At 40.3% G+C, this 22224-nt stretch overlaps 1 protein-coding gene across 1 annotated transcript; it reads left to right on the forward strand.

The window, feature by feature from the left end:
- The first annotated feature begins 6585 nt into the window (after window positions 1–6585).
- Window positions 6586–10698, forward strand: LOC124486933. Its single transcript, XM_047048819.1, has 5 exons — window positions 6586–6801; window positions 7018–7659; window positions 8364–8507; window positions 8606–8914; window positions 9150–10698. Exons 1-5 carry the CDS (start codon window positions 6715–6717, stop codon window positions 10218–10220), a joined length of 2253 nt encoding a protein of 750 aa, XP_046904775.1. The 5' UTR covers window positions 6586–6714; the 3' UTR covers window positions 10221–10698.
- The last annotated feature ends 11526 nt before the right edge of the window (window positions 10699–22224 follow it).

Consider the following 22224-nt stretch of genomic DNA (forward strand, 5'->3'; position numbering starts at 1 on the left):
GATCTGTGGTGGTATGTTTTGGTAGCGCTCTGCCCAGCTCCTCCGGCGACCGACTCCTTCACCCTAAAGGCCAAAATATGCTACTCCGACTCAGTTTACGGATGGGCGGGCGGACGGATACGATAGACTCTTTTTTGTTTATGGTTCTCCGTAGGCTGTGGGTGCTGAAAACAATTCACCGCCAGAAGACTAGGTGGTGCAGCGTTTTTTTTGTCGAAGACAACCTTAGAGAAACCGTCTGTGTGTGGAAGCAATGGCGGTCAAAGGGTTCTGTTCGTCTTGGTGGTCACGGCGCCCCCGCCCCTGACGCAAGCGGTTCTTAGTACAGACCAATCACAGCCAAGGGGGTATCCGTAACTATCCGAAATTATGACGGATAATTCAGGAGGTGCACGTTGAGCTCTCCGGGGCTCGACGTGCATACCACCACAGAGGGCGTTCCATGTAGGTGAGGGCGTTCCCATGTGTCAGTTTTTTGGAAAACGGAGTAGCATAATGGAGCCGCCATCTCGTGCTGTGGGCCAATGTACCCGAGCCAAACTCTGGCTGGCATTCGACGGACTGGGTTTTTAGTAATAGGATACAGGCCATTGATATTGTCCTTTCAATTGTAATCTTTTATATATTAAATGTAAAGATGTGTGTTTGTTACATTGGATGAAGATGCATAATGTTTTTTTGAAATAGTAGATTGGGAACTTATAAAAGAACGGCATACAAATGAATTTATGACTTGCAAATATTAGTTTAAAAGAACTCAGGGCGCCCTAGTATTTGTTATGTTATGCTAGCAGGGGCGGATCTAGAAAAATATTCATGGGGTGGCAAAAGGGGGGCCAGAGATTGAGGGGTGGCACCCCGAGGCAGAAGTGTGTGAAATAAAAATGAAAAAAACTAAAGGCTGTGCAACATGTTTGCATTATCAGTTAACACTCTGAAATTAATTTCAGGATTATAGGTCACATGACCAAAAGGCTATTGAACACTTATTTTGACACTCCTAGTTCACGTTGTTAAAAAAAGCTATTGACTTTTGAAATTTGTAATTTGTTGACGGTCCGTAAACATACGCGTTGTTTAGGCAGCCAAAAGCATTGGCTAAGCGGCCGGTCATAGCGGTGCTAAACACCGGTTAAAATAACACAATACTGGGCATCCGAATATCTGTTGAATATCAAACTTCAAACTAACTTTACCCCGGTCATCTTTGTTGTTGCTTTCCAAAAGCATTCACGAGATAACGTTATTAACCTCAATTCAACAGGAAAACTAACGTTGCAACTCCGTTAGCCCTGCACTTCTCTAATTATTCGTATTCGTTAATAGATACTTGCTTAACACTTCATTCCTCAATGTAGTCTGCTGTCCGTGCTGACGATTGCATCCTTGCGTTGGAGCCTTCTATGGTCAGTTAGCGCCTTCCTTGTGTTCAAATGAAAGCAATTTCGGTCAACGGTGTGGGGAAGGTTGCAGTTGGATATTAGAAAATTAGCTCTCGCAAATGTCCAATGAGCTACATATTTTCTTTGTTTTCAAAGTTGCCAACTGGGGTGGCAGCTGGGGTGGCAAGGCTATTTTTAGGGTGGCAGTTGCCACCCCATGCCACCCTGGTAGAACCGCCCCCGTATGCTAGGTTGCTTTGCGTTGTTTTGCCCCAAAAATGTCAGTGTCCAGTCTGACCTTGTGTTGTTCTGTGCACCTAGTAAGTAAGTAAAATGTATTTGTATAGCACTTCTCTTAGATAGAAATCACAAAGAGCTTCACAACATATACCTATGACTTATTTGAGTGTTTTCTCCCCTGGAACAGATTTCCTGTTCCAACCGAGGGGGGCTGGCGCTATCGTAGTGTCTAGGGCTACTAAATTTGCTCTGCTAAATTGCTGCACTAGTCCACACCTGACCGGTGGGGATCTCATTCTAATATTACTGTAACTGTTAGCTGCTCCTGACATTTTCTAATCCTTGCTCTCCTCTCTCTGTCCCCCCTCGACACATCCCCTGTGGTGTGGGGGGTTTGAACTGTCAGCACCTGCCTGGTCGTGGGTCGGACAACGCTGGACCGGGTCGCCAGTGGACGTTGATCTGTGACAGTCTACCAAAGCTGGATCTAGTCGCCAACCGGAAACCAGTCTCCATGACGGGCAACAGCGAGTTTCCGAGTCCCTTCCTCTCCCCGAGGAGAAGTTGTTTAACGTCAAGGACATCTGAGGAGGAATTAGGGGAAGACGGGCTTCAGCTGTGGAGTAGTTCATCAACAACCTTACCAGCCAAAACAATGTGCACGCAGGGTGGGGTGTGAGGAAGTTGGGGGACAGACTAGAACTTTCTGATATGATGCCGTCATTGTATTTGACAGGGTGAGGGAATTATCCTCATTTAGTCTATAGAACGTGAATGTTGGGCCTTGAGTCTTTGTCTTTTCCTGTATGTGTTTGTGAATGCACATCTGCCTTGCTGAATAAACCATCGAGCTGCCTTGAGTTGTTGAAATATATTTAGCCTCCGACTACTTTTTTTACCACTACCTTCCACGGACGTCTGTTTTTAACAACAGTAGTTCTACGGGTGTTTGTGAAGCCCTCTGTGACATGCTTGCGTGTAAAAAGAACTATAATTATTTTTTGATTTGACAACAAAATGCAATACAACACCACAAATTAAGAAGCAAGAACATTTTAAATAGAAAACATGACAAAAAAAACATAATAACCCCTCGACTAACTAAAAGCCTGCTTGAAAAGCAGAGTCTTCAATTGCTTTTTAAAAGCTTAAAATGGGAGACAAGACATTCCACAGCATAGGAGCCACTGCTCAGAATGATAGATCCCCTTTAGTTCTAAAATGAGTACAGGGAACCACGAGTAGCTTCTGCCCTAATGACCTCAGATTACGAGTGGGGGTAAGAAGCTGTATCAAATCCAAGATGTAGGGAGGAACTTGACCATGCATGGCTCTAACGGGCTCTCACCTGACAAATAAAAACTTGAAACGTCCGTCCACGAGGTTTGCACGCAAATTCTGCTGGAATATGTGGACGAAGATTCATTAATTTGTCTGACAATGCTGAAACTACTTTTGACGGCTGCCGTGTGGTCAGATTTTTGCCCCTTAACCAAAACGGTATTAATTTCCGGGTAACCCCAAGACAACAGAGCTACATGTGGTCGATAGGAAACTGGAACACCATTTTTACAATACCTGTGAGAGGACTAGGGTTAAAATGATGACCCTCACCTGCCATCACAACAAACTCCTCATCAGATCTAAGTCCAACAGTGGTCTCTGGATAAGTATTTTTTTTGCCACTCACCAACTTGATGGCATTTGTCACAGCCTGAGTAGCCATTGTGACATTTTACCTGTTTGACGAATGCACAGTGAGTCACAATCAATCATGCTTAGAATAGGCCAAAACTGAATCTTGGAACATTTGAAAAGAGGAAGACCGTCAATATTAAACTGCAGTTTAAGTACTTGAAGATCATCAGGTAGGTGAAGGATGCTACACAATTTGGATAAATCCACTTTGCTAATCCAAAGTGGTAGTATTCATCGCCTCCTAGTCTTTTCACAGCTATTTTGGACTGTGTACCAAGTAATGTCCTTGCACCTTTTGGCAGGTTAGGAAGGTACATTCTTAGAATAAGAAGAAGAGCAGTTACTGCAACAAGGGCACAGAGAAGGTTGAATGTCTCCACAAGAGTCACTCTAACAAGAGTCACTCTCATCTGAATCTGATGAAACACGGAAATCTGCCCTTTGGCTAAACTCTTTGTCGATTGTAATTGTGTAATCAACGGGACTGACAGTTCTCCAGACTAACTTTTTTTACTAGGAGCACAGTAGCCCGACATAATTTTTTTGGAGCGCAAGCAGAACATTAAGGGGAACACCTTATATTAACCTACAATGCAATTATTAATGTTACTAGAGAGGGTACAATTCAGTGGCGATTTTAGACCCTTTTAAGAGTGGTCAGGCAAGAAATTTTATCTCAGCACCCCTAAAAATAATGATAACAAATTAAAAAAAATATTGTTGTCATTTGATGCTGGTAGTTCATGAAGAAAGGGACATCCTTTGTTTTTTCATTTATTCAATATTTTGCATAATAATACATTCATTTTATTAATTGTTATCCAGTGAAATTATGGGTTTCTATTAGCATGGGGGTTTAGCATTTTTGCAGGGCAATGTATTCATGTCACATTCTCATTGGGGGCTGCACCCCTAAAGGTCTGATCCTCGAATCGCCCCTGGTACAATTTCTGTGGAAATTGTGGGGTGTGCTTGCGTCGGTTGCAAATGGGTCCGACATTTTTACAACTGATATACAGCGACGCACCACATAAGCTTGAGTTTATATACATTATTAAATGTGACTTTACGTACTGTACACCTATCAGTCTGCATCTATCACATATTACTGGCGATTTTCAAGTCGGATCTCATATTTGCTGCGGCGGATATGAAAGTATAGGCTACGTGCGAACTACATTACCATTCACAACAAAATAAATGGAGCCAAAATAAAACATGTGCAGGCTCGCATGAATTGGGATTCAATAGCACTAAAGCAAAACAAGTAACACACCAAAGGCAATTGCTTTACAATGCGAGCGATTCGGGAGTACAACGGGTTTTAGGAATGATTGGCTGCATGTTTTTCCCCCGGGATCACAATGACTCTTATTGAGAGACTTGTTGTTCTTGTTGGTCTGCTAACTATCTTAAAATTATTGTACTCTTTTTTCCGTTGGTTACTTATTGACAGCTAGCTACTATGGCCAATAAAATGCAATTACTTGCATTAGCTTTGGCGTTTGAGGAGCCATAGTCTGGTAACTAAGGTAGAAGGTTACTAGGGAAGGTACGCTCATAGCTACTTTCCTCGCCCTGATTGGTCAACTGTCAAAAAGGTGCTTGATGTCACCCAGCACTTTTCTGAAAACTTGAGAAAATTGAACTCAAAAAGGCGTTGGGCTCAGAGTTTTTTTTAAAGTTTTTAAAAGGCGGCCGCTTTTTTAAAAAGGTGTCCGCCTTTTTCCTTTTCCCATAGGGTTGCATGTAAAAAGGCGCTGAAGGCAGCGCTTTTTTCTGAACTACCCGAATGTAGGTTATTAAGGACGTGTTTGGGGTTGTTTTGAGGCAATAGCTGTATTAACCACGATATCAAAGCTCCCTCTGACACCACATATTGAAAATGCATACTAAGAACGTTGCTGCTAACGCAGACAATACGATAAAAATACACGTAACCCTTTGAAACACAATATGGGTCTATTCGTTTCATATGCAATTTCGTGTATGGCTGAGTGTTTCTTCCATAGGCGTAAATTTAGGGTGGGACGGTAGGGACATGTCCTCAATCATGTTTAGGAAATATAATTATCCCCACCAAAAATTGTATAATTCTTAGTATGCATATGTGGTTGAGAAGGAGCTTTGATGTCGTGGTAAATATGGCTATTGCCTCGAAACAACCCCAAATACGTGATTAGTAGTCTACATTCGGGTAGTGTCTATGGTTACCAGTTGTTCCAGAAAAAGCCAAATCAAAATGTGGTAACACTTTAGAACAATGGTCCGTTGTTAACGAGTAGCTATGCAGGAAGTAATAGGTAGTACTACATTAACCAAATTTAATTTTGTTAAATTTGTTATTTAATTAAATACTATTAACTAATATAGAACCAAGATTAAATAAGCAGTAAGTAAAAGCTAATTTACTACAAAGGTAGTTCCTTGGTAGGTATTAGATTTTTCGAAATAAATATATCCTCATTGAGAACTACTTGTGAAGTATGACCAATTAAGAAAGAATAACCAATGAATTACTAATCACAAAAGTAATGTCTAAAAAGTGAAAAATTGTGGGGGGGTTTCAAAAGCTTGTGCCTCGTATGGGTTCTTTGTGGAAACCAGTGAATGAATATTATATCCCCCCAAATACGTTAGCTACAGGTTGAGATTGTGAATACTCTTACCAAAGGATGGACGTATGTTCTCTGTTTATTTCAAACTTAAACATGGAATGATACAAATGATGATAATTTGTTTAACATTTTTTAGCAGCTTGTGCCTCAAATGAGTTCTTTGTGGAAACCAGTTCATGAATATTAACGTTATAACACGTCTCCCCCAATATTTGATCATAGACCTACTGTATGATTATGGGACACGTCCCCCCCCAATATTTGATCATACCGTATGATTATGGGACACGTCCCCCCCAATACTTGATCTCGTGCTGTATGATTATACGGACAATTTTTATGTGACCGCTATTATGTCTTTCTGCAGCTTCGAAAATATCAAATCCCGGCCGGTCCATTTTCCAAATCCAGTCGACTTGGTTTGCTGAAACCTATTTGTCCTGAAATCCATGTCATGTTCTCCCCTATACCTATGCTCTAAAGCAGGGGCCCCAAACTTTTGTCTGCGAGGGCCAGATAATTTTCCTTTCTTTAACGAGGGGCCAGGTCGGACCAGAAAATTACTTGGGCCGGAGTAACTACCTACGGAGCCCCTAAAGGGACATGGAAAAAAAAAATATGGTGCGCACGAGAAACTTTCTGGTGCGCACGAAAAACTTTCTAGTGCGCACGAGAAAGTTTCTGGTGCGCGCGAGAAACTTTCTGGTGCGCACGAGAAACTTTCTGGTGCGCACAAGAAACTTTCTGGTGAGCCCGAGAAGTCAAGACTAGTGAGAATGGATGCCAAGGAGGAGGTATTCATCTTCCTGAAAACCCAAAGAAATTTACCGGATAGTGTTATCAACAAACTTAAAGATGATAAGGTAGGCTACGACTTCAAGCTGTGAATGTGAAATATCAACTTCAACCACATATAATAACGTTAGCTGTAACGTACGTTGTTAGGACAAGTGTGCTAGCTAGCAGTTAATGATCCTTTCCCACCCGTTTTGGCCATTTGGTGTTTTTTTCCAAATGTTTTGACATAATGTTCGCCTAAATGTCAAAACGAGTCACCAAATTTGCCTTCCTGTTTTCAGATCGACATTAAAGTCATAAACGTTATGACTGATGACGAATTAAAGCAGTATATAGAGAGATATGGGGACCGACTCGCACTGAGAGCATTTTGTCGTCAAGGAACTGAGACAAAAGAAAGTGGAGTGAAACCCAGTCTCATACAGAGAGTAAGAGACAGACTAAGGGAACGGGAACAACTGAAAACATCTGCCGACAATGGCACCGCAGCAGGCCCAAGCCGTAAAGTTGGCAACAGCTATGCAACCAAAGACAACCGACGGATTGAAATGGGATGGCTCCACTACGATAAAGTGGATTTTCATCAAGTCAGAACAAAACATGGAGGTGGAACACGGCACCTGACTGTTGAGAAAACCGTTACTATGGAGGAGCTACTGGAGATTGGCAAAGGCTTGTTCTTTCCAAATGGACAATCTTCGAAAGGACTGGTTGAAGGCCTTCAATTTGATATCCGGGATTTCAGTCACAACCCTGTACCCCTTGAGAGCACGGTGAGCCAGCTATACGACCAGACTAAACTACGAATGCTACGCATCTATACCTGCTCCAGACAAAAGGATCAAATTGACCCTGAGGACGTCTCAATACTTCTTTCTGATACATCATCGGACTTCGAGCCTACAAAGGAGAGTCCAATGAAGGTACATTCTTATCCGTCACATTTCTGTTATTAAATATGTTGCTATAGAAATCATTAGACACAAAAATTAACTAATTGAAATATGGTTTAAATGTAAGCAACTGTTCGATGATGAATTGAATGCACACAGAAAATAGAATGCATTAAAAGGTTTAGTAGTTCACATTAAACTGTAGTATCCATTGGTTAACAAAAAAGAGACCATGTTTTTTTAGCCAGTAATATGTATCATATGTTGTATTTCTGTTTTGTTCCTAAACATACAAAAAATGATTAATCACTATGGGTGCAGACTACTTATGCCTTCATGTCACACCTACCTCAGGTGCATTATGACACAGTACTATGTCATGTAAAAATTTGTGCATTTGATTAGAGTGTATTATTTTCAAAGGGTAGCCCATCTAATAAGATCCACCTCATTCCACACTGTAGCCTTAGTCTATGTACTGTGCTGCATATTCACTGCTCTTCTCAGAGATTTATCAGAGATAGGCAGATAGAAAGCTGTCATTATCCAACCCATGTGAAAGAGTAAGCTTGCAAAAAAAAAATTATGCTATGTGCTCAATCTGAGATTAGTGTTGTGTTGCAGGAGCATAAGAATTGTAAATTCAATTTCATAATATTCATCCCACTTTTTTCTATCCCGTCATACAAGGTAACATAGCTGTGCAAATCTATAATTTGCTAATTTATTTGTAGACCAGGAAAGTGCAGAGGCGATCTCTAAGGAACAAAACCAGAAAATACCAATCCGAGAAAACTGGAAATGATCATCAGGTGGACCATCTACAGAGATCTTCCAATTCAGCACCCAGTGTTTCAACAGAGAGAAACGATGAAAGAGTAAGCTTCGATGGAAATAGTTTTCACAGGCCCAATCTGCTATGCATGTGTATATACACACACATATACAGTATTAATATACATTTAATGTTTAACAGACAGGAGAACCAATAATTCAAGACCAGCCCCTCCTCGCAGAGGTCCTCAACTCACCATCTTACGATGATGTTGGGATTCATTCTGGCCACTCCACGAGTAGGCTTGGATCTGAAGAAGAGTATGTAATGACTGGGTCATATCAAGATGCAGAAGAGTTGCCCTGTGAAGACTCCGATTTCCGTCTCGCCTTTGACATCCAGGAAACTCTTGAAGACTCTGAAGTACAATTTGGACCCATTTCTGATTATGATGGTGATGATCAAGACTACACTCTTCCCTGGAATCCACATGACCTCACCACCACGCAGGTATATTGTAATAGTGGAGTTGTTTCTAATGAAGCTGCAAAAACGTAACTGTCATGATTTGATGAAGTTATTTTTTAATTAAGTTTGTTCCTTCAGCCCAAGCTGTTTTAAGATTAAATCTGTTATAAAAAATAAAAGGAGTAAATCCATAGCATAATCTTTTTGAGAATAATGAACAACTAATAATTTAAGAAATGTGATGACACCTTATTTATTTTTTGTGAAAATGTTGCAGCATTCATCACTGAACGACGGACCTGTATTGTTAAACAGTATTCCTGCATCACCAGAAAAAAATGAAAAAGAAGTCCAGTATGTGAAATTAAGACGAGTAAGCATAGTTCAAGATGTGCTTAATGTCTTCATGGACCCCAAAGTACTCACGGTTAATCTAAAAATGGAGTTAAAAAATGAGAAAGCGGTGGACAGTGATGGTGTATCAAGAGAGGTGTACTCTGCGTTCTGGGAACACTTCTTGGAACAGTGTGAGGGGGAAGATGAACGAGTGCCCAGATTGCAACCAGACTATTCTGAGAAGGAATGGCAAGCTGTTGGAAGAGTTTGGTTGAAAGGATATTTGGACCACAACATCCTCCCAATCAGACTGTCACCAGCTTTTATTCTTGCCTGTTGTCAAGGAGTCAGTTCAGTGGATGAAGAACTCTTGATGATGTCATTTGCCAGGTTTCTTTCAGTGTCTGAGCGAGCATCGGTTGAACAAGCACTACAGGGCAACATGGATGAAACTGCTGAGGAGGACTTACTTGACCTTTTCTCAAGGATGGGCTCACACATCCTGCCTTCTAAAGACAACCTCCGGCCTGCCATTTTAACAATGGCACACAAAGTTCTTCTTCAAGAGCCAAAGTTCATAATTGACTGTTTCCACTCCAGTATTCACTGTATTCACAATGCTGTCCCCATGTCCATAACAAAAGACAGCATAATGGAACTTTATGAATCTAAGAGGCCAACAAACAAGAAAGTAGCCAAGATAATAAAGCCATCAAGTGAGAACCTGAATCAACAGGAGCAAACAGCACTTAACCACCTGCTGCGGTATGTGAGAAGCACTGACCAAAAAAAACTTGAGATATTCTTGCGCTTCTGCACAGGATCCACAGTACTGTGCAAAGGCACAATCGAAGTAACTTTTAACAGGTTGTGTGGTTTAAGTCGCAGGCCTGTGGCACACACATGTGGAGCAGTTCTTGAATTGCCATGCACCTACAGTTCATACCCAGACTTTCGTGCAGAGTTTGACAGCATCCTATCTGGCAATTGCTTTGAAATGAATATTTTGTAATGGACGGACGGGATCTTACACACTGCTATGTCCATCTTCAAAGTTACATTATGTATCTGATGGCAGTGTCCGGATCCTTTGCATAGACCATTGCTATTAGTTTAACATTGTCAGCACTGTCATTGCCGCAAGACATGAATAAGAGTTACACAACTCATCTGAAAAAGAAATGTTATTGCCAATTTAATGTTCATTGGGAGTCTGAAACTGTATTCAAGTCCAAAATACAAGTTTTGTTTATGCATACTGATGAGTCTGTCAGACCTGTGTTTATGTGTATGCATTAATTTACCAGGCATGTGCAAATGTTACATGTTCATGTGCATATTTTATGCAGTTGAAATACTGTACATGTCAGAATTTGATAAAATGGCTGTGAGTGCACATTCCATTTCGAAAGGGATGGCTATTTTGGTTGGAGCCACATAGCAATAGCAAAATATTGTTAAATAAAAAAAACTTAATTCTTCATTCATAACATGCCTTCTTGTAAGTGTTTACTTCCACTGCAAACCATCAAATAATTGTCCTATATTTAGGGTGATGTCTGAGGTTCTTTCATGTTTCTAATTCATAGTTCAACTGTCATGGTATACAGATAGCCATAAATACATCCAACATTACCATATGTTTTGTGATACTTTGTATCAAATCAAATATTTTGCCTTCAGTAAATATTGATTCTAAAGCAGATATGGAAAAAAACCCAGATATCACACTGATGAAAGCAAAATGAAGCTGAAAAAGAAACAAATGAAAAATGCACAGTGGACAGATCATTTAGATCTGGATATGTGTAGTACCATCTCAAATTAAAGAGAGGATATGATCGTATTCCTCAAATGCAGGTACAAATCCAAGGCCTGGTAAGCATCAGCTGTGAGAACCAACTGTGACTCTACCATCAGAACATTGCAAAGGTTGTAGATGTCTATGTCACATGGCACTGCTGGTCGAAATGTGCAGCCACTCCGACACAGCTGTACATCAGCGCTTTCCACTGAGGAAACACAGTCATGAGTTGCATAGAGCTCTGGGAACATGTACATGATTTTGGGTCGACCACTTGGTACTCTGTCATTCTTTGATGGTCTGATGACATGCGAATCCCACACACAGATCATCTCATCCAACTCGTCCTGGAGAAACAGCATGATAGAAAATAAGAGAACAAGTTAACTGATATCACTAATAACAGTATTATGTGAGCCTTTCATAAATTATGAGAGGGCTGGAAATGAAACATTTTAAATGTTTGATGACAAATGCTTTCTATTCGAATTATTTTGACTTAGGATAAACTGTATGTGATGGCAAACAATTCTACCTTGTTTCGAGCTTGTGACTACAAAAATTATGTTAAATAGCAGTATTTGTCCAAGCAGTAAATATTCAGCCATGTCCAAGTCGTTATTTCAGAATTTATTTGTAATATAATAACTATTACTAGATGAATTTGTCCCGGTTCATGCAATGTCCAACAATTATGTTGCTGTGTATATTATATTGTAATGTCAGACAGTTTAGAGGGATGGATCAAATAGCCTCCGGTCCGTCTCTCTAAACGTTCCCACCAAAAACCCAGGCCTCTCTTTCTCTTCTAAAGCAGCTACCACTGATCATGTATCAGTGAACATACAATATAATACACAGCAACATACGTGCTGGACATCAAAGGAACCAGCTGACATTTATCGAGTTCTAATTATGGTAATAGGCCTATGCCAAATATATTAACTACTATATAATTAAGAATTATGCACTTGTCAAATTTTACATTAACGTTTAAACACCAACACACCCATGCTGTGTCTTCTATGTGGACAATATGAATACAAGAGTGATTTATGGTGTTATGTGGGCCAGGGTAACAAGATTAAAATATATTTGTAGCTCACCTGGATGATACCTATGAAGCAGTACTGAATTAGACTTTTGTCCAAATATCCACCGTCGAACAAACCACGGTCTTTCAGATCAACCAACAGAGAGATGTAGAACTCAATCGACTCCTTCCTGAGAAAGCCCCACCAGCTTTCTATTCGCTGATTTGCTGTACTCGCTCCTTCAATGTAGCTGTCAATGGCAGAACCGTCGTGTATATTGCGACGGAGAAAACGCTGAAAGTCTCTAACTTTTACATTCTCGGTGCCCCGGTCACCTCTGGCAATCCGTGGACAGCCACCAGTTCTCTCCACTGCCTCCATATAGTAGCCTCCTACGATTTTGGGGTCACTGCTTGTAGTAAATGCGTTCAACCAGATGATTTTCCGCGAAAAGCCGTCAATACACCCACTTATACAGATACCAAATGGCTTTAGCTTGTCGTATGCATCTAAGTGCCAAATGTAATTGGGCCCTGTCGCAAAATAGCTCCTGCGATGGAGACGCCTGCTTCTTCTGAGTTCAACACCCCTCGGGTCCAGTTCTTTTAGAATTAAGCGGATGTCTTCTTTTCTGACATGTAATCCATTCTCCTTGCATTTTGTAAACATCCACCTATACCCATGCAGTTGGCCAGATGCTTGTAATTGTTCATGAATGAAAGTGATCACCTGGTCCAGATGAGTGTATCCCTTGCGCCGAAACAGACGACACAACTTCAAAATGCGTTTTAAATGTCTTTCCGAGATGATATAGTGGTGACGACTCGCAAGCAAACTTTTAATGTCTTTATACGCAAGTCCAAGGTGGAAATACAGCTCAACTAAGCCTCTTTCTGTCATTTCAAAGAATTAAAACCAGAAAGTTTCTCGTGCACCAGAAAGTTTCTCGTGCTCACCAGAACCTTTCTCGTGCGCACTAGAAAGTTTCTCGTGCTCACCAGAAAGTTTCTCGTGCGCACGAGAAACTTGCAGATTTTTTTTTTCTCGTGCACCCGAAAGTTTCTCGTGCTCACCAGAACCTTTCTCGTGCGCACTAGAACCTTTCTCGTGCGCACTAGAAAGTTTCTCGTGCTCACCAGAAAGTTTCTCGTGCGCACGAGAAACTTGCAGATTTTTTTTTTTTTTTTTTTTCTTTTTTTTTTTCATGTCCCTTTAGGGGCTCCGTAACTACCAGTATTTTTGTGGAGATTTTATTATGATTTTAAATGTATTTATTATGCTAGATTAGTTTATTACTATGTTATGCACCGTACATTCGTACATATCAGAGGATTTTTTTTTTTACTGGCATTGGGCCCAAAACATGGCCCAAAGCATTTGGGGACCCCTGCTCTAAAGCAACGTCAATGAGTGATTTGGAGCACGAGATCATTTGGCACATTTTTATGGATGGTAAATATCCAGTATTTGGCTAACAAAATCCCTTAGATTATGATTCGAAGTGTAGAATTTGTGCACATTTCGAATTGTGGAAGTTGTGCGAATTTGGATTGCAATATTATACAGTTTGTATGAAATGGACAACAATCTAGCCGACAGCTAGCCTGGCTTCACAGCTAGCAACAACTGTAGCCAGTGTTTTGGGCCATGTTCCTGTTCTCTGAATTGGGTTATCTAGCAAGTTATTTTAAAAACCATTTGTTATTTCTTCATAATTTTCATCCCTTTGGAATTGCGTTGCTGTTGTATTTGGCAGTAGAGGCCAATGCTAGACTCATTATAGAGTGAGTAGGCCTTAGGGTTAGCCATGTACTTATTACTTATTTAGCCAATATGTTTGACTAAGTTTCTCATCAGTTTGTTGAATGTGTTAAATGTTTCATTCCAAAATACAGAATTTTTGTTTAAATGCCAAGTTTCATCATTGTGCCAAACAAAGAATGTTTCATTAAGACATATTTTACAAAGTGCTTTATTCTTGCATGCCCATGTGCATTATGTAGGATTTTCGGTAGCACTTCAGATGAGCTCACCAAATTCATAATTTATTAACCAATTTGTTACCTATTAGTTAACGGTTTGTTCACCATTAGTTATTTATTGTTTATACAAATTGTATCATTAGTAAAGCATTTGTTCACACAGTTAGGGTTAGGGTTCGGGTTTAAGCTAGGGTTTAGGTTTAGGGTTTAAGTTTTGGTTAGGGTTTAGCTTTACTAATGCTTTACTAATGATACATTTTGTATGAACAACAAATAACTAATGGTTAACAAACCGTTAACTATTAAGTAACAAATTGGTTAATAAATTATGAATTTGGTGAGCTCATCTAAAGTGTTACCGGATTAAGATCGGGAGTTTACTTGAAACCTTGGGCTATGTGAATACTGCGCGACCAGCAACAATGGCGGCCAGATCATCCAGAGAGTCGGATAATGTAATATTTTCGGCTTAATTAATTTATTAAAAAAATTATGACAGTCTTGTTTTGTGCTATACACAGTCCTGTACATATATATTTGCAACCATTTTCCTAAATGAAACATTTCTAAATATCGCTAGTTTGCTACGCTAATGTTACAGCGCTGATTTGCACAACAGTCACGCATTTCTCTGACTAGCATGTCTACAGTTTTAAGTGAACTCCATTAGCAGTGAATTTCGTTTGATATCAGTGCATAACACTACTTGCTTTGGAGATATCAATACGTACTAGATGACGTACCCGTAACCAAGTGGCGTCCCATTTCTTAGGGATATGTAGCCCTTACCCCTCAGTTTCGAGGGGTATGGGGTAGTATTGGGATTCGGCTTCATGTTTGTCACTTTCAAATAATGGTCCACATCACTGGTAGTTCCTGCGGGATGACTAGGTAACGCTTGAGTAATTTGTGAGGAATTAACATGTTTGACACTTAAAAAAAATGGTCAACATCACTAGTAGTTTCTGCAGGATGACAAGGTAATGCTTGAGTAATTAGTGAGGAGTTATACTGGTTTTCACAAGTAATATAATAAGTCTAATTTTATATTTGACACATACGGTACAGGCATACACTTCTGTAAGGCACTAGTGATATTCAAACAAACATTCAGTGTTTCCCACACGTAGACTAATTTGTGGCGGTGCGCCACAGAATGAAAACCGGCCACCACATATTGCGTTTCATTATACATTTTCTGGAAAACACGCAGCGTATTCGTTTAGCTGCATTTCCTTTCCCTGCTCTCCCTCCGTCTCTCTGTCACTCACGCGTCTCTCACATAGGCTACACACAGAGTCACAATGTCAGCACACGTTAGCAACGACGCTATGCGATATCAGCGAGCCCTCAGCATTAGTATTGTAGCTAAATCTAGGAAAGTTTAGGTTACTTTTTGCTAGGTACCTACGAACATGTCTTAATCTGCTAGACCAGTGGTTCTCAACCCTGTCCTCAGGGACCCCCTGTCCTGCATGTTTTAGATGTTTCCTGCTCCAACACACCTGATTCAAATAAAAGGGTTGTTATCTAGCTCTGTAGAAGCCTGGTAACGAACATGCATTTTAATCAGGTGTGTTGGTGCAGGGAAACATCTAAAACAAGCAAGACAGGGGGTCCCTGAGGACAGGGTTGAGAACCACTGTGCTAGACAAGTGGGTTCCCCATCGTTCTTTTGGTGAGCAGTCTCAAGAGCCCTACTTACCCGTCGTCATGGAGCCGACCAGCTAAATAGTTATTTAGCGCTAGCGTTGCTAGCTGCAAATATGCAGAAATTGTTAGAAATATTTTCAGGCTTCAACCAGTGCTGCTCAAGCAAAAAGACAGGGTCAGGCAGAGAAAGAGATAGATTTGTTAGGCATTGAAGAAAGAGTAGGAGAGGAGGACAGCATCCAACAAAGATAATACATATACTAGTATATTTAATAGAAAAAAAGGGAAGGGCTCCTTAAAATTATATGGAGTGAAAGAAAGAGATGGGGAGGATGTTAGGTTGCTAGTAATTGACATACTGGGAAAGATGGCTCTAATTTTCCGTGATCAACTGAAAGAAGGGATCAGGGACGGACTGGGAGTAAAAATAGGCCATGGACTTTGATCCAGACCGGCCCACCAGAACCGGTCCCGTATATGCCACCATAGCGAGCGCCCTGCTAAGGCATGTAACTTCTGTGCCTGATCTGATGCTAGTTAGGGACTTCCATGCTTAATGCGAACGCACGCAGCGTGCGAGCGAATTCTTTTGCTGATTTGAGCAAAAAAAAAATACGTTTCTGGAGCTTTATGTAAAACAAAAAAACAGACGTTTTTTCTATTGATAAAACATTGTCTAGTGAAGGCAATTACGTTTACGTTTCTTTATGGAGTTAGATTAGTTTCATAATTCAAACAAACAAACGCAACACGATTCAAACAAATTTAACACGATCCAAACAAACGTAACACGATTCATACAAACATAACACGATTCAAACAAACAAACGTAACGCGATTCAAACGTAACACGATTCACAAATGTATTTCGTGATTCACAATTGTAACGCGATTCACAAATAAATGACCCTATTACATTCGTTTGCAACCTGACAAACACAAGTTACAAATCCCTGCATTCGTTGGTGTGAATCCTTGCATTCGTTCGTGTGGATTTTTGGAACTTTCCTGACGCGCTTTGATCCACAAATGCATTTTTTCTAAAAGATATCCTCTGCAGCCTATCAGATTGTCTCTTCCAATTTTAGCCAATCACCGGAGAATGTCTAATATGGGTAGACGGGCTCTGCGTTAGCCTAGGAAACACGAAAAATGACTAAACATGAATCCTGCCATTCTCAACAATATTTAATCAGGTATGATCATCGGTTTAATAAGATTAACAAGCAATATTTCACCTACATGCTACCAGACGACATTGCTCATTATCTGAAGGAGACGATGTCCGTCATTATGGCAGGTTGTTGAAGTCCACATAGACACGTTAATATGATTGGCTAAAATTGGAAGAGACGATCTAATAGGCTGCTGAGGATATCTTTTAGAAAAAATGCATTTGTGGATCAAAGCGCGTCAGGAAACTTCCAAAAATCCACACGAACGAATGCAAGGATTCACACCAACGAATGCAGGGATTTGTAACTTGTGTTTGTCAGGTTGCAAACAAATGTAATAGGGTCATTTATTTGTGAATTGCGTTACAATTGTGAATCACGAAATACATTTGTGAATCGTGTTACGTTTGTTTGAATCGTGTTACGTTTGTTTGAATCGTGTTATGTTTGTATGAATCGTGTTACGTTTGTTTGGATCGTGTTAAATTTGTTTGAATCGTGTTGCGTTTGTTTGTTTGAATTATGAAACTAATCTAACTCCATATTTCTTAGCCTGGTTTTCCATCTTTATATTGTCTCTCCTAGCTAGCTTCTGATAAGTCCGTGTCACTGTTGTGACTGAGGGGCTGCATAGACATTCATTTGGAATAGACCAACCGTCTTGGGGGAAAGGGGGGCCGGCCAACCGTGTCGCCGGCCGCCGGCCAACCGTGTCGCCGGCCAACCGTGTCGCCGGCCAACCGTGTCGCCGGCCAACCGTGTCGCCGGCCAACCGTGTCGCCGGCCAACCGTGTCGCCGGCCAACCGTGTCGCCGGCCAACCGTGTCGCTCAATCTTCTGCCGTAATTTGTATTAGTAGTAAAAAACAATATATAAGGCAAGCGGCCCTCCGGCCCAGAAGTGCTTCGGCCCATCGGGAATTCTCCCGGTGCTCCCGATGGCCAGTCTGCTACTGGAAGGGATAGATGTTGCTCACCGCCTTGGCCAGAGAAGGCGGGAAGGCTCCCACAGATTGATTGTCATTTTATTTGTACTATGCCGCCTACGGGATCAGGTTTGGAGAGACGCCAAAGGCTCAAGATTTTTGGTAGATAACAATCTTCGTCTATCGGAAGACTTGTCACCGGAGGACCATGCAGCGAGAGAGCAGATTTGACCTATGCTAAAAAAAAAGCAACAGAAGATGGACAACGAGAGTCTTTTAGAGGTCCCTTTCTATTTATCAATGGAAAAAGGGTGGATTCCCCGGAAGTATCCTAAACATCTTGTCATCCTGTTTAAGGCTTTTGTATAGACTTACCCTATGGAGTTCTGTTTCTTTAACAACAACAAAAACATTATTATGGATTTTAATTTAGGTTCCTTTAATATTTTATCACTTAATGTCAGAAGTATTCGCGTTATAATAAAAAGAAAAGCGCTTTTTTTACTTTAAGGAAGGTATGATGCAGATTTAAGAAACTCTTGTGAGTGTTGTGAGTAAAAACCCATCTCAAATTTCAAATTATATAGCTCTTTTTAAAAAAAATGTATACTTCAAACTTAAATGAAGTAGAATCTGAAAAATACTGAAATAATGAGACTCGAAATAATGAGACTCGAAATAAAGTTACTTTAATTAAAATTAATTTTAGAGATGCTTGCAATAAAGAGTTATCCTTAGATGAGATAAAGAATGCGTTGTTCTCTATGAAAAAAGGTAAATCTCCGGGTAGTGATGGCTTATCTGTCGAATTTTATGTACACTTTTGGGACATACTTAATATACCATTATTCAATATGTACAAAGACTGTATTAGGCACAATAAAATGATCCCAACAATGAACTAAAACCTGGAAAATATACTTTATATATAGATAACTGGAGACCTATCTCGCTTCTAACAATCGACTACAAAATCCTAGCCCTGGTCTTTGCGAATAGTTTAAAAGACGGTTTAAATTATATCATTTCAGAAGCTCAATATAGATTTCTTAAGAAAATACATATAAGCAGTAGTATAAGACTCATTTTAGATGTATTTGATTATCCAGACTTAGTTCAATCTGAGGCTCTTATTTTATTTCTAGACTTCCAAAAAGCATTTGATACAATTGAACATAGATTTCTCTTTCAAACCTTGAGTTTATTTGGTTTTGGAGACAATTTTATTAATCTTGTCAGTATGTTATATAATGACACAATATATACTTTTAGAGTTAATTGGCTTAAAAGATGTCTTTTGAATCCTTAATCGTTTTGGTATTTCATCCCTAATCATATCTTCCAAAAAGTTAGTGGTCTCGATTTTCTGCTGAAATGCAATTATTTACCAGATAAACTCCCTATCAAGCTATCTAAATTCCATCAACAAGCCCTTCTCGCATGGAAATGATCATATGTTCATAATTTCTCTCCTCATAAAGCATTGCTCTGGAACAATAGCGATAGCGATGTCACTACTAAAGGTAAATCTTTGTTTTTGCCTAAATGGCATCAGAAGGGTATCTCATATGTTGTCCAACTGTTTGACGGGTCTGATACTTAGTTATCCTATGGTAAATTTATAACTGAGAATGAATTTCCTATTCTAACTAAATAATTCATATAATTTGCGCTATTCCCTCTGGTTTAACACAATTTATTGAGAACCATTTGAGTCATGAGACCGTCAAACTTCGCTTACTCTTATTAATTCTAGATGGATACGAAATTACAGACAGACGATGCAACAATAAACATGTACGAAATATCTTTGAAAAAAACTAAAGTGGTCCCTAAAAGTTAATTTTTTTGAAGAAAACATATTGAAGACAGCATTCAACCAATCCGTCCGACTCCGTGCGTGCGTCTATCCGTTAACGGAGATGCAGAAGTTTAAATCGGCCTTTAGTCCTATAACTTATGTTGTCAGTTCATTTAAGCCTGTTATTGTATTAGTCTATAGTTCTTGCAAATTTAAATTAAGTTAACTGGTGATTTTCATTGTTTGTGTTCTTCCCCTGCCAGCGAAATTGCACGTCTGTTGATTCATTGACGATTGCGGCCCTTGCTCACGTTTGTATTTTAGGTGCATTATTATGCTTGAGTAGCCTAGTTTTAATGAATAAATAGTGTGTATATTGTTATTATTTGTTACAGAATGCTTAGCCTATCAAGATCAAATAAAGCAGACAGTGTACATGCTTCCGAGTGGCCTACCTTAATTTATAGGCTAGGTCACTGCATTTACTTTGCAGTGACCTAGCCTGTTAATTTTGACCTAAGTTGTTACGTCAATTATTAATTGGCAGCATTTATGCACATAAATACTTAAATCAGAACATACTGTAAGGTGTCTTTAAGTATGCCAACTTTATTTCTTTAGGGGAAATAGGACGAAAATATGTGCAATATTACATTAGCTATTAGACTATTACATTAAGCTGCACCGAAATATAAGGTTAGCACTTTGTTTTGGCCGGGGGGGAGGGGGGGGGGGGGTAGACCTGACCTGCCCCCACTGCAAAACAAATCCTAGGGGAAACACTGTAATGACGTTATAATGTATTTTTTATTTTACTTCAATATTGTCTTTATATTATATCTGACTGTAAGAGTATATTATGTTCATATATAATTGAATGTCTGTACACTTCTTGCAATAAAAAATTATTAATAATTTGTAAGTCTCACATGCGCGAGTGCTTGTAAAAAAAAATTGCACTGTCTCAAAAAATGGTTGCAAAATGCGACCATTTGGTCGCAGTCTGGAACCCTCCGCATTAGTCTCACATACTGATGTATTTGATATATTTTTTTATTTATGGCTTTATTTGCAACTGCTAGTTCAAACTTACTCAATATATCATCCACTGTTTCCTTGGTTTTGCTTAAGATTCGCCTCCGTTTTGCCCAATAGGAGGCCATAATGTTAAGGCCAAGGTAAGGGAAAATTTACCTATTAAGAACACAAGGCAGCAAGAAGAGCTTGAAGCTGAAATCCATAGGGAAAATGGGAAAAGAGACTAAACGTGTTAGTTACAAGGACATCATATATTGTGTGATGTTTTATATGGGTGTATCTACATATTTAAAAACATTGCTTTGACAACATTTATATTAGTATTTGTATATATTCTTGCTCTACAGCATTAATGCAAATGTTAATGCAGTAAATGTTCTGTTTTTGTGGGTAAAAACACTTATCATGGGACTGAAGGGGTTAATTACAAGTTAAGTATCGCGACAATTGTTTACGGCACTCAACCATAGACTTATATATTAATAGGCGCAACCTCCGCTCGCTATCCCCCTCCCACTTCTCCTCTATTGTAACATCCTCCCTCCCTCCCATTGACGTGTTCTCGTCCCACCCCACTAACACTGCCACCGACACCTTGCTAACCACTTTAACTGCATCACTTGACTCTCTCTGTCCCCTGTCTACCAGGCCTGCACGATCTTCTCCCCCCTGCCCGTGGCTTACGGATGTTATTCGTGAAGAACGGTCCACCCTTCGAGCAGCTGAGAGGAGATGGCGCAAGTCCAAAGACGGTCTGGACCTTGATAAGTATCACTCCCTCCTCAAATCCTTCTCTTCTCACATAACTGGTGCCAAAACCCTCTACTTTCTTAACAAAATTAACTCCGCTTCAAACCCCCACAAACTTTTCTCTACCTTCTCCACCCTTCTTAACCCACCTCCCCCACCCCCTCCCTCCACCCTGACAGCAGACGACTTCTCCTCTTTCTTTGAGAAAAAAGTCGCCGACATTAGCAGTAGTAGCATTAGTAGTTCCCTAAACCCACCCTTCCTACCCCCTCACCCTCCATTTCTGACCCAACTAAATGTCTAAACTCCTTCTCTCCCCTGTCCGAGGCAGAGCTCTCTGACCTCATTCTCTCTCATCGCCCCACCTCCTGTCCCCTTGATCCTGTCCCCTCCCCTCTCTTTCAAACCATCTCCCCCTCTATCATAACTTTTCTGCTCCATGTTCTAAACTCCTCTCTTACCTCTGGCACCTTCCCCTCTGCCTTCAAACAGGCCAGAGTTACCCCTTTACTCAAAAAACCCTCCCTTAACCCTGCCGTCCTCCAGAACTACAGACCGGTATCATTGTTGCCCTTCTTTTCTAAAACAATTGAACGTGCTGTATCTAACCAACTGTCTAACTTCCTTTCTCAGAACAAACTGCTCGACCCCAACCAATCGGGCTTCAAGACCGGCCACTCCACAGAGACTGCCCTCCTTTCAGTCACCACTGCCCTCCAGTCTGCCAGAGCGGCTTCCAGGTCATCCGTCATCATTCTGCTGGACCTTTCTGCGGCGTTTGATACGGTTAACCACCAGATCCTGCTCTCCAGACTTTCTGAGATGGGCATCACTGGCACTGCACTCCAGTGGAT

The sequence above is a fragment of the Hypomesus transpacificus genome, chromosome 25, assembly GCF_021917145.1.
Source record: "Hypomesus transpacificus isolate Combined female chromosome 25, fHypTra1, whole genome shotgun sequence".
Taxonomy (NCBI): Eukaryota; Metazoa; Chordata; class Actinopteri; order Osmeriformes; family Osmeridae; genus Hypomesus; species Hypomesus transpacificus.